Source organism: Siniperca chuatsi, linkage group LG10, assembly GCF_020085105.1.
Source record: "Siniperca chuatsi isolate FFG_IHB_CAS linkage group LG10, ASM2008510v1, whole genome shotgun sequence".
NCBI lineage: Eukaryota > Metazoa > Chordata > Actinopteri > Centrarchiformes > Sinipercidae > Siniperca > Siniperca chuatsi.
Window position 1 is genome coordinate 22431843 of NC_058051.1, and position 20637 is coordinate 22452479.

Below are 20637 nucleotides of genomic sequence, written 5' to 3' on the forward strand. Positions count from 1 at the left end.
TTAAGTTGATCAGAGCATTTTTATTTTTTTCTTCACGAGTCCATTTATTGTATGTACAATATGTAAACACGAACGAGACACAAGCTCAAAACAGACATGCTCACAGGAAATAATATCCAGCCAAAATGCAGTTTCTATTTATGCCTACCAGTTCTTAGACACAGTCTGATCAGGATTTACATCAGCTTTGGATAACCGGTTAACCGGAGACTTTGCTCCGAGCTGACATTCATGTGAAGTAATTTACTTTCAAATAACTTTGTTTAGACACATAGAAATGTGATTTCATTAAACATACTATAAAAACATATAACACTATAAATATTGTTCAGGTATTTTCTTACAAAAACTTTGTACAGTTTAAATTTTTTAGTTCTTTTTAATAAATCACAGATATTTTTTATGTGGGTCTATACAATGTGGAACTACAATACAAAACTGGTATGAGCCAAAAATCCCACCGCTGATATGAAGGACACATTTGAAAACATAATGTTCAAACCACAGACTGTATAAAATAACCTGCATTATTCAAAATACGTAAGTTGACACGAATTGGACATGGTTTAAAACTTAAAGATGAAACTTGCATAACTCAAAATACCTCTGATGGCACATGATAAATGCGTATCAACTGTTGATGGCTGTTTCAAATGTTTTGTCTCATAATATGGAGAGCAATCAACAAAATAAAACAGCCATAATGTACTTAAGAGCAGCATTGAAAGTGTTAATGTAGCAAATATTCTGTGGGTTGATACAATCTTGCTCAGCCTTGAAACAAAGTGGTAACATAGCTATAACAAAACTACAATATGAAAACATACAGACTCACATTTTATTTCTCAAGATAGACTACTTTCACGTGGTGAATCCACCTGGACACAGACTTGTGGAAAAGGTGAATGAGAGATGAACCAAAATGTCCACCAAGCAGATGTACATATGGGAATGGAAAAATCTAAGTGATTTGTCACAGAGGTGCAGGTCTCATGACGCCACATGTCTGATGCGACAAGCCCCACAGCGGCCTTGCAAAATGTACGAGTGTATCTGTAGTGTAGCAGTTAGGTCACAGTAACGCCAGCACTGTCCTTGCTCTTGTCCATATATGTGGGAGAGTTGCTTTTGTCTGATATGGATCCTGCTCCTGAGGGCAGGGTCTGTGTGGCAGGAGAGTGACCTGATGGTTTGACTGAAGGGTCTGAGTTGGGCTCTGCTTCTGGCTCCTGCTGCGAAGCTGTGGCTGGAAGGAAAAGCAAAATATAAAATGAGAATATGGACACTGTATATCTGTTTGCCTGCAGAATTTGCCTCCACAGGTTGGGTAAGAGGCAAGGTTGTGTCTATAAAACACAATGATGAGGTGAACTATTTGTATTTATTATTGCCAATGACACTACTTTATCAGTTGGTTAGATACATTATGTGGACCTTTGAAGGAATGAGTGCTTGGACTTAGAGGAGTTGGGGGCTGGGTGACCATGGGGGTGGGGTTTGTAGGAGGAATTACAGGGATGACAGACTGTGTTTGGGGTGGTGTCATGTTCATAATACTTTTAGCATAGCATAAATGTACTATACTATAAATATAGTAAGCGTGGAGAAGGAGCTGCCTTAGAATTTCAATTTGAATGTTAAAAAATTCAATGGGTGAAAGGATGAAAACATTTCCAAACAATTTTCAAAACAATAAATGACAAACAAAAAAAAATTACCCATCTGAAAAGAATGACTTTCACATCATTTTAGTTTTGGATCACAGTACTTGAGGAGCAAATACTGAGTGCAGCATCTGCAACAGGAGACAGTAGCAAAAAGACACTGCACTGGGAAAGCATTCACATTGAAAAAACAGCCTGAGGACACAAAAAGAAAAACACAAGTGCCCTTAGGCTACCTTCTATCCTGCCTATAAATTAACTTTAAATATTACATTATTGAAAAATAAAATACTTGAGCATAATATTTTGTGTGCTTTCCCATCTGAGTATCTTTGGTAGACTACATTAATCCAGTTGCCAAATCATTATGTGACAGCTTTGTGCATTACAGCGCCCAACATAAATCAACAAGCAGGCTGAACAATTTATTCTATATATTGAACACACAAGTGTGCCACAAGTGTGTTTTCTGTTACCTGACTGTGTGCAGGACTTCATGTGTTCTGGCCAGTGGGCTTGCTGGCAGGGGTAATCACAGTAACTTGTATTCCAGCAGCAGTAGAAGATGGCCTCCTTCCTGCAGTTAGCACACCACTGTTTCTTTTTGGTCTCGTCCACTGCCTGCTGCTTCTCCGACTCCATCTGCTTTTTCACGTCAGCCACCAACCGTTCTCTTTCCTGCTCCAGACTCTGCCTCATCTCTGCCATTGTCAGTTCTGCATTTAGGAGAGACATCATCAATCTCATACTCATGTGTGAAAAAGAAACATCTGTATTTATATAATATTCATGAAGAGACTGGTTCAGTAGTACATCATCTCTCAGATGTGTGGTGACACATTCCTGGAAGCAGGAAACTTACCAAGATTGTGCTTCATTTCTGACAACTCCTGTTGATGCAGCCACTGGAGCTTCTCAATCTCTATCCTTAACCGTCGAATCTGTGGCAAAAATACACAGAGATTAAAACTTGCCATGTATTATTATGACACATTAATAAGCATCAGTCTATATGTCAGAATGTACCTCTGCAATTGTGTTTCCTGATGTGCTTTTGGAAAGGTCATTGTAGATTTCAGTCATTGTCCCTTTTATTGAGTCCATGATCTGCAGAAACATGAAGTGAACAGAGCAGTAATTCAACTGAAAAGTAAAATTGGCCTTTAATTGTTTTTATGTTGTGGTTTTTCCTTGCATGATGTGACATACATGATAATCACCGCAAAATTACTCAATATTAAAAAGAGAAATAATGCCTTTTCTCAGCGATAAACTACTGTGGTCCTTTTCTCATATCACACATTTAATCAAAGAGCTAAGGTTTCCAACTTACTTTGTTTGTGTACTTGGCTATATCTGCAGCCACGTCTGCTGAGACTGTGGGGATCTGCAAGTCTCCCGACATGAAAGAAGAAGAGCTACCAGATGTGACCTGGGCAGCTGTTGATGAGGAAGTACTCTGAGGCTGATCTTTTTGTTGCACTGCATGGCATAATGGTGGAAAAAAGGTAAATAATATATCTTTTAATACACATTTTATTCTGTCATGTTAAGTTTATTGTTCAGGTGGATGATTATGCTGGTGTATATACCCTTGGCTGCTTGTCTGGTCTGATAGCGGTTACTTGAGGAGGAGTTCTGCTGTTGGGACTGCAGCTGCTGTGGGCTGCGTGTCTGCCCTTGACTCTGGGCCTGTGTCTGCACTGCTGACTGCTCTTCATGCTGCTGCTGCCTCTGCACCTTCTGCATATCCCACTTCTGAGAGGACGTCTGGAATTTGGTTGGATTCCAAACCACTGCCCGCTGCACTGCCTGAGCTGTCTCTTTAGGCAGGAGAGGGCGCTGTTTCTTTACAGCTGCAGGTACCGGGGATGTTGTGGAGACTGAGGTGGAGGCAGGAGAGGGAGTGCTGCTGGATCCGCTGGTAGCTGTGGTGGCACTGGGCTGACCCGAAGCTGCAGTGGAAACAAGGTTGAGGGCTGCTGTGATGGCAGGTTGCAAAGAGTCTTTCAGGTTAGAGGCTGCTTCCCGTGATGGTGCGGCTGCTGCAGCAGATGAAGGCAGTTTACCTGGACAGAAAGAAAATCATTTTGCTCTTTAAGAGTGAGGCATACTGGATTTCTAAATTGATTGGGCACTTTAAGCCCAAGAGGGTTAAATGAGAAATTAGACTTGAAGCCATTTTTGTAGAGTCTACTTGTCCTCAAGAGACAGGATTTTTTGAGAATGATTGGAAATTTAGTTTAAGGGAAACTCCACCAAATTTTACACATCACAGTCTGTTTCGATGCGCTAAGTTTTGACAAGAAAGAAGAATGCGAGGAAAAACAATCTCTGGTTCTGCTGCATCGATTGACTTGTTTTAAACTTCCATTGTGAGCCCAACAATTTTACAGGAGTTCAATGTTACATCAGTGGAATACTCTTTAAAAGGGATGGATGTGTTAAGGTCAACTGCAGACTTTAAACATTTATGGATAATTACTAATTTCAGAGACAGTAGGGATCTGAATATACTGTGTTTTGAGAAATACGGTTGAAAGAATACAGAATATATCGCATTGTTTTAAAAAATTGATATTTAACCTTTTTAACAATTGAAAAACGTGTATTTGGTATATTCTGAAAAGACACATGTAATATTATTTGTTTTGTATTTATGGCAATTTCTCCTGTACATATTTGTATCCACTAAGAATAATACCATTTTGTTAAAAGTATTTCTGATTAAATGATGATGATAAATGTTTGTATACTGGGTATCTATGGTGATTTATCACACACATCACTGATCCATGGACTGTATATGTAAGGATACTGGAAAACTGCCTCAAACACCACCCTGAAGACAAGATCGCTGAGAACTTTTGGTGAATAAAGCACGGTGTACTGGAAAAGAGTTGTGCGACTTGTTAAAATTTTGATGGACTTATATTGAAGCTCACACTGGCCTGCACCTCACTGTGTGTCTGTTCTAACATTATAACATATGGATATTATTTCCTCCCAATTGTTCTTCTCATTATGACTTGTGTCTCTGTTAGAATCATAGGAGAAAATGGATACAGTATATCAAAGGCCTCACCTTCCAACTTGACAACATTAGACTCTTTGGGAGTTTTGGCAGCAGATGCTCCTGGCTCTCTTCTCGCCCTCTTTGAGTCACGGCCTCCATGTTCATCTCCCAGGTCAATCACCAGCTCTCTTTCAGAATCAGAGTCTTGCTCAGCCACTAATGTGGTGGCAGCAGCTGCTCTGCCCTCCTCTGGAGCTTTGGGCTTGTCAGTTATGGGCTGAGACTGGGGCGTTCTGGGCTTGTCCTGGAGGTCCCTATTTGGGCCATTGCTACCCTTTTTGTCTTTGAGCAGGGGTTCAGGGGTGGCTTTATCCGCTGTCCCTGTAACTCCCTCTTTATTCTCTCCCTCCATGCTTGCTTTGGGCCTTTTTCTCTCTGCTTTGTCTTTGTCATCCTGGGCGGAGCTCTTTGGCTTGTGTTCCTCGTCGCTGAGATACTCGCTGTCACTTGAGTCAGATTTCTCAGAGTCCTCAGAGTCACTGTGATCCACACCTTTATACACATCTTCAGAAATCTCATCTATCCCTGCATGGATAAACATACAGTCTTGATTACATGTTTTTAAAAGAGTTAAAACACTTTTTGTCAGACAGAGCAGAATAAGGAAATAAAGACTAACAAACTGTTCCCCACCACCAGTCCTAAGTCAGGGGCAGTCACACTGTGTCCGATAACACATTTCAGCTACAACAATGTTTTAGGTAAATTCTTCATAATTTATCACAACATGAAACATTGTTGAACAAAAATATAAAATTGAATTCTTGTCAAATGGACATCACACAAAAAAACTGAAATATTCTTGAAATTACAGGAAAATGTTGTTATTAGGGTTGATATTAATATCTAGAGTCAACACATGTACAGTAAAGAATAAAGTTCTGTGCCAAAAAATAGCACAAGGTGATTGTGTATGTACCGAGCTGTGCCTTGCAGCTCTCAATAGTCTTGTCCAGGCTCCTGATGGGTCTCTTTGGGGTAGGGAGGGCCGTTGATGATCCCTGTTGATGCTGATTTTGCTGCTGCTGTTGTTGCACGGTCTCACTTAGCTCCTTCAGATCCATCTCAGCCTTGACTCGATCTGAAAGGAACAGATAAATGTTTGATTTCAGTACATATTCAAGTATTAGCTAACATGACAATGATGATGAAATGTTAATTATTAGCCTTTATGACAACATCATTATGGTGTGTTCACACAGAAAGCGAATAGAATTTTTTGCGCAGCGCGATTACATACAAAGCCAATGCAAAGATGCAAAGAGAGGCAAATTTACGTCTATTCATGCCAGGTGAAGCGAATGACACAAATTACACAAATAAGTTGAATATTTTAAACTTGCGTGAATACGCTAATGATGTGAATTCCGCGTATTTGCACAGGTTGAAAATATTCAACCTGAGAGAGCTCTGGTGGTGAGAGCTGGAGGCAAAGTCGGAGCTTCTTGAGGAACAAACACCCGAAGTCACACCGAATTCTGTTCTGATCCGGAGCTCTGAGTTTATTTTTTAAACTTTTGGGATTAAAAAGTGGAGCTTTGGAGGTGCTGACCTCCACTGTTGGGTGTTATAATGTACTGTAAAGCCCCTTTCCCACTGGCCATAAAACCTACTAACACCCACTGTCTTTTGTCTTCAGTGGGAAAGGGTAAAATTGGCATTTTTTCCCAGGTCAAATGACTCTGCAGTAGTCACAGGTATTTATCGGCAGTGATGGAAACATGACACCCGGGTGGACATGCTAATTTCTGCCCCTTTTCTGGTGCAATGCTCATGCCATCAAACGTGACACATCAGAAAAAAAACAGAAAGGCAAACTCATCTACTGGCAATAGGAAAGGACTCAATTGGCTATTTTTAGCGGGTTTACCCACGTTTAAAAAAAAAACCTGCATATACACGCTAATTTTGGTGTAAAAAGGGTATAAGTCTCTTCGTCCATGTTGACTGCTGACTGGAAAAGAAATGTATTTTACTTCATGGACGTACAGAGAGGAGAGGGGAAAAAAGAAGAGAGACTGGAGGGAAGTAACAGAAAGAACCGGAGTTTCTGGTGAGTGTGAAGTTCAGTCAGAACCAAGTTAGCATAGCATAGCCCTAATCAATCCGAACTCCATTCAGAAAACAAGCATTTCAAAAGTTGTTGGCTTGTCGTCTTGCGGACAGACCTGACAAAGCATGAATTCAGACTTTTTACAAATCGGCATCATTTCGGCATCCTTAAGGGTGAATATTTGCAGGTTTTGTTTATACTGTTACTAAATGATCCCACGGTCAAACTTGGGTGAGTAACGCAAGGTGAAAATTTGCTTCGCGTTTAGTGTGAACACAGCATTAGGGCACGGTCACACTCGCGCGAATGCAAGCGAGTGACCATCGCCTGCTGAATTCGCAAAATTCGTATCTTGTAGTGCTGAATATGGGCAGTGCAGGATATGACGCCAATGACAGCCAAGTGGGGACTTCGCGGTCAAAGTTCACCAAAGTTGAACAAATTTGCTTTGCCACCAGAAGAGAATGTTTTATTCGCCTCTTCGCTTGCATAGAATGGAAGCTGTTATATAGAATGGAATATATATTATATATATATAATATATATATATATATATATATATATATATATATATATATATATATATATATATATATATATATACTATATATATATATATAAAAAATACTGACCCAGGTTGAGATTGAGGATGCCGCCTGTGCCTGCAGTTCTTTCCTGCTTGGGCACCAGTCCAGGGTTAAAGGGCTTTGGGCTGCCTGCCATGCTGCCTGTAGGACCCATCTTCCCTGAGATAGGAGATGCTGTAATTACAAAAAAATAAATAAATCCAAGTTTAGTTAGTTTTGCTTTAGGCTCCTTAGCTGCTAATTGCTCCACTGTGTTCACCAGCTAGTCGTTAACCGTGTCTGTCTGCTGTTTGGTGCTGAGCTGGTAGTACAGTGGGTTTCTAGAGCTTAATGCTCTAAACAGCTGTCTGCTGCAGCCCGAAAACCAAAACAGTCCAAAACAGAGTGAACCAAAACAGTCAAGTTGCAGGCCAGACATCTGAACAATGAACTGAAACTTGTTACAAAGCTCTGTAAAGCCAAGCGGAGCTGCAGACTCGGTTGATAATTATCTGCTGGTTCATCTCGACAAGCGACCCCTTTCACACTGTCATGATATATTGTAATTATAAAAATATCGATTATAGCCACTTTAACATGTTATTTACCAGTACAGTCCATTGATTCCTCTCCAGTGCTGTAGTGGAAGGCAGGATTCCTGCTGGCCTTTTCCATATCCTGCTCCCCATCAGACCCTGTGTGAACCGAAGAGTTGGTGCTCATGGGAGACCGAGGCATGTCTGTCATTGAGACCCTCCGACTCATGCCACTGGGTGTGGAACTCTTGCTGAGGACCATCTTAGGAGACGCGGTAATATCAAAGTTGAAGCGAAGTTTATCCGATTTCTCTGTTTTCACTGTCCCAGCACTGGGGTTAGAGGGGTCCAGTAACATCTGTATCTGGTTGTTGGGTGTGTAGGGAGTGCGGAAAGGTGCATAGTTGAAGACCCCAAATTTCTTGCGAATGTTTTCCACATACACTTCCATCTCTTGCATGGCACTGTTGAAAATGCTCTTTGTCTTCTTCACAGAGAAAGGGATCTCTTTGGACATGAGGTAGCAGTTGTTGATGGGGACCCAGGCCCTACATAAAAGCACAGCGAAAAGCACAATAAACATTTACCAAATTTAAATAATTAGGAGACTAATCTTGGCTTAGTTTCTCCAATACATAGAGCCAATTTCCCCTACAATGTTTAAAAGCTTATCTCACCTGTCATGTTGCCCAAAGAAGCGTGCGTCTACCTGCCCATCCTTTTCCCGAAGTGCTTTTGCTGGCCAGAAGGGAAAGCCTTTAAGCTTAGCCCAGACCAAGGGGTGGGGCTGACTCTATTAGGGACAAACCAAACAATTCAATTCTTCACAGATCTAAAATCTAAACCAAAATGTATAAACACTGCTTGAATATAGTATTTAAGATGGTGTAAACACCTACACATGGCTCACAAAACCAATTGTCCCTTTTTTGGCATGCAGACAGGTAGCACTCTGGACACACCTCAATCTCATTCATCTAGAAATATATAATGACAAAGATGCAATTAATTTATAAAATCAGACACATCTACAGAATCTTTGCTATTATTCAGTTAGTAAAGCTTCGTTACCTCATGTTCACAAATCTTGACTATGACTTTCGCAGTAGCTGTTAATTTGTGATTACCTGAAATAAAGTCACAAGCTTCATTTATGTTTTATTTTGTACATTTGCAGTGTAGAGGGATTACTGATTTATGCCAAAGTGGCCTACCTCCATTATAGATGATGCAGTTGTGTAAGATCCATTTCATATCAGCAAGAAAGGCTTCAGTGCAGCCATACATTTTCTTTTTGATATTCTATGTAAAAGTGAAAATAACAAAATCAAAGACAAGACACTTCAATGAAGAAACTCATGTGTTAAATATGATAAAAACTGAGCCACAAATCTTGTTACACAGCATTGTGCTGCTTTTATGTTTGACTGTCTGTATGTTTTTTATATGCAATTCCCATCCTTAATGTGTCCTCAAAAGTTGCAAATCAGACACTCAATAAGACTTTATAGGTTTTTCTTGTCCTCTCCTGTTCATTCCACGATTTTTTTGGCTACATTCAGCATTTTCTAAAGACTTTTTGGGATTTTTCTTTGTGCATTCTGTCTTTACAATTTTTCAGTGCAAATCAAAGAAAATAAATAACGTTACCTTCTCTAAAGTACACAGGTCCATAGGGTGGAAAATGTACTCAGCATAATCTGGGTGCTGTTCCAGAGACACCGGCTTCTGAAAAGGCTCAGTCTGCTCAGTTTAGGCAAATATGAAAAAAAAGAAACACCTGCATTAGCCACAATTTGGATGTCTCATTTCCTGGACTTTTGTGTTTGAATATAAAATACTTTTTAGACATAGAAATATTGTAAGACACTTATTAAACCAGCACATAATGGATCTTTACAAGTCTTACCCCAGGCTGTTTAATCTTTTGGAGCGCAAATTTGAGCAAGTAGGAGAGTTGGTCTATTGTCAGCATTGTCATCGCCTTGCTCTGGGTTTCAATGCATTCAGCAACTGTTATTTTCTGCAACAACACAAAGTTTAATAATTAATGACATTAATGAATATATAATGAAAATAAACATCAAGCAAAAGGACTGAACACTGATACTAATATAATTTTACATTTTACTTAACTTCTTAAGTTTACATTATCTTTTGTCTTTAGCTTGTACATATATTTAAAATTGTGCCAATGAAAAGAAGTGCATAGTAAATTTCCCTAAATGTAAAGAAGGAAAAAAACTTTAACCCTGTAACATCTCTCAGACGTAGTGTGAGCCATTAGCTTGCAGGGGTGTCACACCATGTGTCATGGAGGGCCAAGAGTCTGTAGGTTTGTGGATAAACAGTTGATTCCACTGATTTGTTCCTCCTCTCTGGCTGAAGCTGCTCATGGCACATAGTCTGACACCCCATTAGTCCACTTAGCAAGCAAGATTGTGCCTTGAGTCCCACAATCATTTGTGTAGACCCGCACACATACACATGTCTTCAGCGAGATACCTCACACTCTGGACAGAACCAGTCGCCCTCGGGCTCGGCTGGTAGTTTGAGGCACTTGGCGTGGTACACCCTGGGGCAGAGCTCACAGCAGAGCACCTGGCCCTCGCGGTGGCACAGCCAGCAGTAGAAGTCATTCCTGCCGTCCTGCGGTACAACATCAACAGGGTCTGTGGTGAGTGCTGGCTGCTTCATATAGTAAAAGGGACCATGTCTTAGCTCTGACTGAAATGCAGGCAAGAGAAACAGGGGGGCAGGTTTCAAAAAACACGCAGGAACACAAAAAGGTGCAGTGCAACAGAAACAAGGTAGCAGTAAGGTGAGGTAAGCAGGGTACGAAGCATAGTGGGCAGTACAGGTGATAAACCCAACACAAGGCTTTTTAAAGCAAGTAAGTAAACTATCTGAACATCTAATCACCTGACTGTTTCAACTGTGAGTCAAACAAGACTAACCCTACAGGTTTTAGGGTGTGACCTTCAGGATAAGTGCTGTTCCTTTCATGTTATAATTAATAATAACGGCTCATCTTTCACCTGAGAGTAAACACAATGCATGATATGGTTCTCTGGTAAGTACCTAACTGGTACTTTACCGATACTACATTAATGGATCAATAGAAGCTGATGCATCTGCTTTCACATCTGGTATCATTTGAGCTTACACCAAATCAGTGTTTGGTATAAATCTGTCATGAGTAGTGGTAAAATTCAATTGCAGCTTATTTGAGAAGCATATATTCTAAACTCTTCAGCAAGCCATTAACTATGTTCACATCAAACACCTGTCAGAATATTACACAAAAAACACTAGAATGATCTTTTAATATCATGCAAGTTCAGCAGAGGACAAACAAAGGGCAAAAGGGAATCACTCAGCCCCACATTAATTTGGAAAGCAGATAATAAAAACATATGCATCAGTCATATATCATAACACTTAAATTCAGCAAAACAACAGGACATAAATGATAGGTGACTGATAAAAACACAAATGTGTCTATAAAGTAATTAACTGTGAGTTGACCAAGCATTCATGGCACTGCTCCAAACCTACACAACACACCTATCACAACAAGACATAGCCACTGTCACAGCAGGTAACATCCATACATGTTTGTCCATCTTTAAGCTGACAGTATACTACAGTCAAAATCAAAATTAGCATGCTCTCGCAGGCAGTGTGGTGTGTTTTTGACCAAGAAAGAAGTCCTGTATTGGGCTTTGATCTCTTAAGTGTTGTTGTTAAAAATTTCTCTCAGTGTTGTTCACCTGGTCAGTACCTGTATTATCACCTTTCAGATAGTCTAGGTTAGAGAAGAAGACTAAAGGCGCTAGTAAACCCCCAGCAGAACTGCTTGTCGGACAAGCAAATAACCCCAGGGAAAAAGGAGCCAGGGTTTGAATTTCTTTCTCAAGCATGTTGTCTTTGTTTTGGATTATTTTTGCCGCCATCTCCTTTGCTAATTCCACTTTCTGGTGTGGAAAGACAGACCTCCGCCTGCTGCAAGTGCACTGGCATTTACCCCCAGTAACATAGTCCACAGCCTTTGAGAACACACCAGATTTTGAAATCAGTATACTGGCATCCTTACCTGGTCTTTGCTGTTACTGTTGACAGCCCCAGGCTTCTTCTTTTTCTTGATAGGGCTAGGGGAGATGTCCGAGGGAGAGTGTCCATTGGAGGAATGTGTGGGACTCGACACCTTTCTCTTCTGTGGTGCAACTGGTCGTTCTGCTGACCCCGGTGGATCAGGAACTGGATGCAGAAAGACAATGGAGACAAATTTGTATTGTTACCTGCACTCAAGTCCAATACATTACACAAGCTTAAAAAGATTTTAAAAAAGACGCGTGCCACGACAGTAATCAAGCTATACCTAGAATTACTCAAGATGATGAAAACAATCATAAACCATAATACATCATTCACATCATCCCACATTCTTGGAGCTATTTGAGAATCCAAGGAAGTGCAAATTGAAGCAAGTCAGTTTCAGCTGAGCAACTCAGTGGTCAGATGCAGTGTTCAGCTTTTAGAATGTTGTCATGATAACATTGACATCTACTGACAGCAATCCCACTGATCCAAAAAGCAAGCATTGAAGAAGCCACATATTAAATTACCACTTGATAGTAACAAATAGCCCTCTAAACTAACTAGACCCTGTGTTGATACTTGACAAAATCTAAACAGGCAGGCAGCCAGGCATAATGGATTATCTTTGTAGTCCGAAGAGACCAACAAAATGCATTACACTGCTCTCGAAACTTCTAGTAAATAACCTCAACATTCTCTGAAACTAAGATGCCTAAGATGTTTGACTCTTAATGCGAGGTACTCGGCCTTAGAGACTTACCCTTGGATCGTGCAGATGCATCCATCCCTTCTACCACATCAGACTCTGCCTTTACCTCCTCCTCAGCCAGACTGCAGAGCACCGAACAAGAGCACACAGAAACACCGAAAGAGAGGCAAACACAAAGTCAGAAACGGTGTTCAGAAACCACATCAGCATAACAGTAAACAAGTGGAACACCACCTAAGACACCCGGGTCCCGGAGGATGAGTCAATAGGGACTCTGCAGGTTTCCATTGTTATTGTTTTCATTTGATTTCAGCACATCTCTCTGACATCGTGGTACGAAGTTCAAATGCTTTCCATATTATCAGTGACAAACAAGTCTAAATATGGTCTTTATGTTTCAAGAGAGAAAATGGTAACAATCACCATGGCAACCCTCCTCTCCGCTAAGCACAAGTTGATATTCACAACCACACATAGGGTCATTCAGCTGACATTACCCTGCACCTCTGTCCTTCAGGAGAGACTGCAGCTGTCGATTATATTCCGACTAGGTTCTGATCTTTGCTGTGCTTTGTTTATAACAAATGGTGAATAGTCCTATAGTAAGCATAGTCAGAGGGAGTGTGTCCATACTACTGGAGGGACAGCGTCTCATGGCAATTAACGTTATATGTTTCTGCTACCTTTCAAGCCCCTTCAGTAACAACAGGCTACTCCCAAATGATTTGGGCCCATTCTTGGAGACCAAGAACAAGAGATCCATCTAACAAGCTTCAAACAAGGTCTATCTAAATATGTTTGGCCTAAATCTTCACCACATGCATATTTAAAGCAGCTCTGCTGGCCAAAATAATGTTTGTATCACCCAATCTGTAAATTTGGCACTACATATTTTCTATTTAGGATATATTCACATACATAATTGTGGAGTTAAATAAGCATTTTGGGTGTTTTAAAATCAAAACTCAAAATACCTGCCTGTTCTACTGCTGTGTTTACAAACTGATATAAGACCAATACTAATATAATTAACTAATACATCCATAGATTAGAAATCAATCCAAAAGCTAAGAATACAGTATCTCCAACACACAAGCCTGATTTCCCAGGTCTCTGTACCTGCTTTCATCTCATTTCCTCTGAGGAAAAAAAAAGAAAAAGGATGAGAATAAAGGGAGTCTGGCGTTAAATGAAAGTCTTTGAGTGTTTGGCTCCTCCTTTGTTAGAGCAACAGAGGGCCTCGTTCCAAGGATGTAGGCTTTATTCACAAGACCCGAGAAGAAAACCCTCACACGGACCCCTGACAGGTCACACACTTGACCAGTTCATAGCTTTGGCTGCAGCTCTGGTTTCCAGCTAGGATGATGGGTTTACAGGCTAGACCTCAAAGGTCAACCACATTTGTGGGATAAGCTTTTTTTTCTCCTCTAAAAGTGAAGGAATGCTCTTCATGTCCCCTCCTCCACCCTTAAAGAGACATTCCACACAAAGTTGATCAAACATCAGTTCACTGATAGGCATAGCAAGGTTAAAATACATATCCTAAAAGGGTTTAATGAATCAGATTTGACAAAAGAGATTGGATGTGATCAAATCAGCTAATGATTAAAAATCTTCTTTCTACCAAACAATATATCAAATACTGTTACCAAGCCAATACTATAGCTCACAATTATCAAAGCTATTCTAAATACATTCCTTGTTCTTTCAGGCATTCAAACTGGCAATCCCAGACAGTTCATCAAAATGAAACTTAGGACAATAAATGCATCATAACTTGCATTGTCTGAAAAATTAAAGATAAAATTTAAGCAGAGTTTCTTTAAAAATATGGCATATGGGTATCTTGTTTCAGCCTGCCAACAGTCACACACACACACACACACACACACACACACACACAACCCAACCCCTCCGGGGCCTTCCTGTTCCGGACTGAGTGAACAAACGAGGCCCACATGAAAATAAGAAAACGTTAGCCAAGTCGCTCTGCTACGTGTACCACAGCCCTGAAAAGAGAGAACATTCGCCATCACCAGGCAGCCCAGAGCTGCTGAACAAAGTGCCACAAGCCCATATTATATACACACTTAATACCAATGGCAAGACATTGCTGCAACTACCAGGAAGACAGGATGACCAGCAGTAAAAAAGTATGCTGACCCAAAGGACTGTCTTAGATCAGGAGCTATGATCCATCACACATGGAGAGTTAGGCAAATAAATCCTCAGCAGATTCTGGGATATATTCCAGAGACACGCTGGACCAAGAAAACACTGACAGTATTCCCCTCTGCAAGTAGTACCTGATGGACAAAAAGGAAACAACACTGACTCAATGCCTTTAGATTCCACTCCTGTGAGAGACGAGCAGGGTTCTCTCGTCACAGAAAATGGAGGCCACAGCTTGCTCCCCTCCCCCCTCTCCCCCATCCCCCACTCCCAGGCTCAGACTCAGGCACTGGCACATCCATGCAGGAGGACCAGAGAGATCTGTGGAGATTACAGTCCAACATTTTAAAAAACACAGCTATGTCAAGACAAACCTTCGCAGCCGAGATAGAGGAAAAACACAGAAAGGGAGACACGAGAAAATCCAGCATCCAAGTGAGAAGCACTCATCTGTTTTTTTTTTTTTTTTTTTTTTTTATGCCTTCGATATTGGCTTCCCTCCTTCCCTGTGATTATTAGTGTCATAGAATAATTAGATTTCATTTTGAAGAAAGAGAGACCAACACTGTGAAGCCACACTCAGATCAAAGCTATTCTCTCTCTATCCCTTAAGAATACGCAGTTTGTACACACCAAACAGACAAATATCTGAATAGATGGTCTTTCTATATGGCACTCCAGGAAAGCCATTTGATGCAAACGTCATATTGTACTCTTTGCACTGGAACTGCCATTGAAAGCACTTGCGATTAATACCATGGACTAAAAACACCCTACTTACCCTGCTACACAAAACACCAGAGAGATTATTAGAGTTTGTAAAATGACAAGATATATTCAGCTTTCACAAGACCAACAACCACATGCAGACAAATGAAGAAATGCATCCTATTAGCTTTTGCTTTTCCTGAAAATCAACAAAATATTAAAAAGCAGAAAATATGTCCTAGTCTACATTTCATAAAATAATGATTTTAACTACTTAAAGATGCCTGTTTTAGCATTACTCCTTTACAATGTTAAAACAATGTCCCAACACTGAAGTATACTACTAGTATGCACAAAATATCCTGTATAAAAGAAAGATTTGACCTGGATTTTATATAAGGCTGTAAAGGGTGAATCAAAGATGGCTGTGGAATTTTCCAGAAGGCCCTTGCTCTCCCTGCTGCTCTCCCTCTGATTGTCAATCTTTAACCTCGACTGCAGCTGCAATTGGCTGGAGGGCCAACAGGGTGGAACATTATTGGTCGGCTGTGCTATGCCACACAGCTCACAGTGTGAAGGCTCCCCTCTTCCTCTTAAAAAGCATTTTTGCTGCAATGCAGACATTTCCCCCTGCATTAGACGGCTTATATTCCTTCAGTTTAGCTTGCCCTTCTTGATTATGACAGTATAAACCGGAGGGGGTTTGAAAAAGGCCTTTTGGAAGATTATACTCATGGTTTACTCAGTGGCTCTGCTATTCAACCTCAGCCGTCCTGTTTATAGGCTACATTGCCTCAGAAAGAGGCCAAGACGATTTGTCTCAACGCCATGACGTTACGCACTGCTGTCATTTCTAACTATCAATGTAGCATTTATATTACAGGCTCATTCAAGCACTGTGGAGTAACTAATTCCTATTCTGTAGTAAAAGTTAACTTTTGGTTTCACAGAGAGAGGGACTTATTCATAGTCAGAGAGGAAACACTGATTGTAACATTAGAGGAAACATGCCTTGTGTCAGCCCACATAAAAAAGAAAACATTTGTTTCCCACATGCAGTTGAGACAGCTAAAATTGTGAGACATGATGTAACATAATGTACTCTCTGAAAAATATATAATGGTAACAAATAGTAAAGAGTTTCCTCATACACCTTGTCTTTGTGTAGATTTCTTTCTTCTTGCTTTTTTTTAAACCTGTATCTTATGTATCAATGGAATTTCTGTTTTTTAAAAACATGTAATGCCTCATGTTGTTTCTCTGTCTGTCTGTCTGATCTGTGAAGAGAAGACTAAAGTTCTCCTAAGAAGAGCTCTCTACAACACAAAATGGCCACTGTCTGTCTGAGGATCACAGAGTAGAGGAAGCAGTTTCACAATAGTGCTGTAGAGTCGACAAAGCCCGGGCTGTAAACTCTGGGCCTATGGCTGTAATTAGAGGTCACTTGTGTCTCAACATACTATTTCTAAAGACTAGACTGGAAGAATTGGAAGAGGATTGCCCTTCGACAAACGGTTTGTTTCACGTGAGATCATTGTCTGACCAATATGGAGAGTAGAAACTCCATCCTCAGTACAGTTTTCTTAAATGCATAACAAGTCATACTGTTTTCAGTTTCTGAATCATTTATTTTACAAATACATATATAAAAATATTAGACTGAAAACCAGTATTCAGTTATGCCCTGTACTCCTTATCCTCCTAACAAGCACATCTGTTGCCCCCCATGTCTATTACCCAGCCTGGCATGACACAAAAAAACAAGCACAGAGCCAATCCACTTACAAAGGGTACATAATACCCCCCCTCCTTCTCCTCCACTGCCCATCCCCCATTCTTTCTCTGCCAGGCTACAACACAAGACTGCCGCAACAGAAAGGAGATGTGGGTGCCATTTTTAAATCTAACTCTCTTTTGCATTATAAAAAAGGAAAAGGATTTGCTATGGTCCACTCTGCCTCCTGTATGGCAGGCTGGTTGTCTGGGGCACCCATGTGACCCTGAGACATAGAGAGAGAGCAAGGGTGAGAGTTGTTACCCAACCCCCACCCTCCTCAGCACTGTGGAGCAGAGAGGCCTGGCGAGGCCTCCAATCCACCCCAGCTCCTCCTCCTACACACTAAACTGATTTTAAGGTGTGCACATTCATCATGAGAAACCAACAGTCACCACAACAACAAGAAGGAAGCCATGTTGTTATCAGAGAGTTGAGATAAAAAAGACAGAGCTTACCTCTGTGGATGCATGGCTGCCTGACACACTGTTATGTCAACACTTATAAAACATGGAGGACACTCTCAGCCCTCAGCCGGGGAAGGCTCCGCTCTTCAGGCAAGGCGATCAGGCCCCAGTGATGTTAGCCAGGTCCTGACTGGTCGCTTTCCTCACAAGCAGGATACAAGGCCGCCTCTGATTGGCCAAAATGTTTCCTGAGTAATTATCTTTGTTCAGTGCAGGCAGGGGCAGCACTGTGAGTGTCAGTGACAGGGGAAGAAAAATCAGCAGAGAACTAGGCCTAAAACTACAAAATAACATGATTAATATGAGTATTTTTGACATACAAACCCCATATAACAATGTTTTTAAGCTTCCAAGTGTAGAATCTGGCGGTAGTTGTCTTTTTAGAAGGCTTTAGAAGTAGAAATGGCAGCATGTAGACTGTGAAGAGCAGGACACCGTGGCTTCTCTGCACAAGCCTCCATTTTTTTTTTTTTTTATGTGGAGAGGGCCTTTGTTTAAACTCCTCCCTCCTTCTTGGCTGTTTCCAGAGAAAAGAGAGACTGTAGCTCCTCGCCTATTTTGGCAATTCAGTCTGCAAAAAAAGAAAATTAGGCAGCTAAAATCAGAAATTATACAGTCAAAACACTTTTATGGTGTGTTGTAAAGGAAAGGGGAAAAGACCTAGTTTTGATGAAGCCATTCCTTTTTATGTCACACATTACTGTTGTTACTGTAATAACCTTGATATATAACACCCCAGTGAGCATTAACCAAACACACTAATACAGTATATGTACAAGCCAATGTTTAGCAAAATGTAGTAAATATAATAAATAACTAAAAATAATATGTATCTCCCCATCTCCTCCTTCATGAGAAGGAATACTAAAAGGAATACTAAAATTGAAAAGTGATTTGAAAAACACTGTAGGAGCTTTTAATAAAATGTGTGTAGGGTTTCCTCTTCAATGTCTGTGCTGTAACCGTGGTCATTAATAATTAAATACAGTTAGATAAAGCACCAGTTTTTGACATTCAGCAGCAGTAAAGTACTCGATATTAAAATAGAAAGAAATAATGTAAGGAAATTCTATATAATAACCCTGCCATAAATACAATCTGGGGGACACTTATAATGTTCCTATTTTGCTGAGACTGAATCAGTTGTTGACTCAACTCTATGGTAATTTGTAAAGCTGTAATTCATAGTGCTGTACTGGATTGCATTATATTGAAAGGTGTTTTTGTGGTCACTGTGTTTTTTCAGCAGTGGATGGACTGTATAAGACCGCATTCTACTGATAGGCGTACAGTTTTACTCCTGAGAGGAGGTTTCAGAATATTGCAAAAGTCCTTCAATATAATGCAAGTGAATAAAACACTAATACAAAAAAGGCCACAGTAATTATAGTTGAGTACCACAGAAACTGGGCAGTGGCACTGAATCGCGATAGCATTGTAGTTAGTTTTCTGGTGGACTGTGTTTGCACAGTGGATCTTTATGTGACAGAATGAAAAAGCTGCGCCCAACGTGGGGCTCGAACCCACGACCCTGAGATTAAGAGTCTCATGCTCTACCGACTGAGCTAGCCGGGCTACGTGACTGAACGCAATAATAATAATAATGTACGTATGTACTATCAATACTATTAAATATGTGAAGTTGTTAAACGTTTTATTTGTGTGTACCGAAGTGAGAAGGGGGGGGTTTAGGCCCTGCTGTTCCGGTTCGGTCTCATACTGACCTCTAGCGTCAAATAATAGCCAGTGTTATGTTTAACTTGGTAGCCGCTTGGGGTCTTAACAACAACCCATTAACATGACCAGCTGTCGTTGGCGTGTTTTACAAAAGCGTCCTCTCTTTAGATGGATAACACCGCCCATAAAGCCTTAAAGAAAACTTCGATTAACGGTTAATTAAGCTAATGGTGACGGCAGTGAAAACGTTAGCTGACGTTCGGTAAGTAGTGTCACAGCAATGATGGGATAATGTGTCTTGGACGCCAAGTAGCATAAAAGTTAGTTACCTGACAGTTGGTTTCCTCCGTGAATTGTCCGTAAATCCCCGTTAAGTGAGAGGAAAAACATTAAAGGCACCGCCATACGACTTATTACCTGGTAATTGACTTGGTTTGCCTTTTAAACGGGAGCACTGTCAAGCAGACAAAATTGCAACTTCCGGTCCCTTTTTTCAAATAAAATGTTAAGCGACACGCAAGTGAACAAAATGTACCCACAAGAAAGTAGTAATTGTGTTTTGTTTCTAATATTTTGTCCCCACTAGTGGTGAACGCAGGATATTTTACCTGAGTAACAGTAGAAATACCACAATAGGCACCAGTGATGATTGTATTGTGTTGTATTATTGTTTTTGATGAATGTTTTTATGTCAGTCTTGCCATCTTGACCTCTCACCTGCACACCCATCTCCAAAGGGACCACAATGGAAATCAGCTTTAGAGCTTTATTGTGTTATCCTGACTTTTCTTTTTATGTAAGCAGTCACTGCCCTGGCTGAGTTGGTGTTTAAAATGAAATTGTCTAATAAAATCAATCAATAAAACCCACGGGTCGGCTGGGGCCCTTCTGTGTGAAGTTTGCATGTTCTCCCAGTGCCTGCATGGGTTTTCTCCAGGTAGCGTTACTCCGGTTTCTTTCCACAATCCAGACACATCTGGATCAGCTTAGGTTAAGTGGTGACTCTAAAAATGCCCGTAGGTGTGACTGTGAGCGCGAATGGTTGTTTGTCTCTATGTGTCAGCCTGGCTGGCGACCTGTCCAGGGTATACCCCGCCTCTCGCTCAATGTCAGCTGGGATCGGCTCCAGCGACC

The 20637-nt window shown here is 40.7% G+C and overlaps 2 protein-coding genes and 1 non-coding gene across 14 annotated transcripts in view; 1 reads left to right on the top strand and 2 right to left on the bottom strand.

Annotated features, from left to right (window-relative positions):
- LOC122883585 (protein kinase C-binding protein 1-like) lies at positions 1 to 19967 on the bottom strand. Of its 12 annotated transcripts, none has more exons than XM_044212497.1 (22): positions 19833 to 19967; positions 18151 to 18397; positions 17818 to 18053; positions 12757 to 12827; positions 11992 to 12155; positions 10401 to 10544; positions 9805 to 9918; positions 9546 to 9638; positions 9110 to 9197; positions 8967 to 9022; positions 8795 to 8872; positions 8573 to 8688; positions 7968 to 8443; positions 7426 to 7554; positions 5660 to 5821; positions 4750 to 5265; positions 3257 to 3733; positions 2998 to 3146; positions 2691 to 2771; positions 2527 to 2605; positions 2141 to 2380; positions 1 to 1246 (listed from the first exon to the last, which is right to left on the bottom strand). In XM_044212497.1, the coding sequence occupies exons 3-22, from the start codon at positions 17829 to 17831 to the stop codon at positions 1068 to 1070; spliced, it is 3426 nt and encodes a 1141-aa protein (XP_044068432.1). In that variant the 5' UTR covers positions 17832 to 18053; positions 18151 to 18397; positions 19833 to 19967; the 3' UTR covers positions 1 to 1067. The 12 variants fall into 12 exon arrangements, with proteins under 12 accessions (XP_044068432.1, XP_044068424.1, XP_044068425.1 ...); XM_044212489.1 differs by having other exon boundaries at positions 10401 to 10622; XM_044212490.1 differs by having other exon boundaries at positions 10401 to 10622; positions 18147 to 18397.
- trnak-cuu lies at positions 19329 to 19401 on the bottom strand. The gene has a single exon. It is a non-coding gene; the product is annotated as a tRNA-Lys (tRNA).
- zgc:113278 (Translocating chain-associated membrane protein 1-like 1-like) overlaps positions 19745 to 20637 on the top strand; it is a 10105-nt gene continuing 9212 nt past the window's right edge. The window contains exon 1 of the mRNA XM_044212548.1: positions 19745 to 19765. The gene's annotated coding sequence lies outside the window, so the exon portion shown is untranslated. The remainder of the gene's footprint in view (positions 19766 to 20637) is intronic.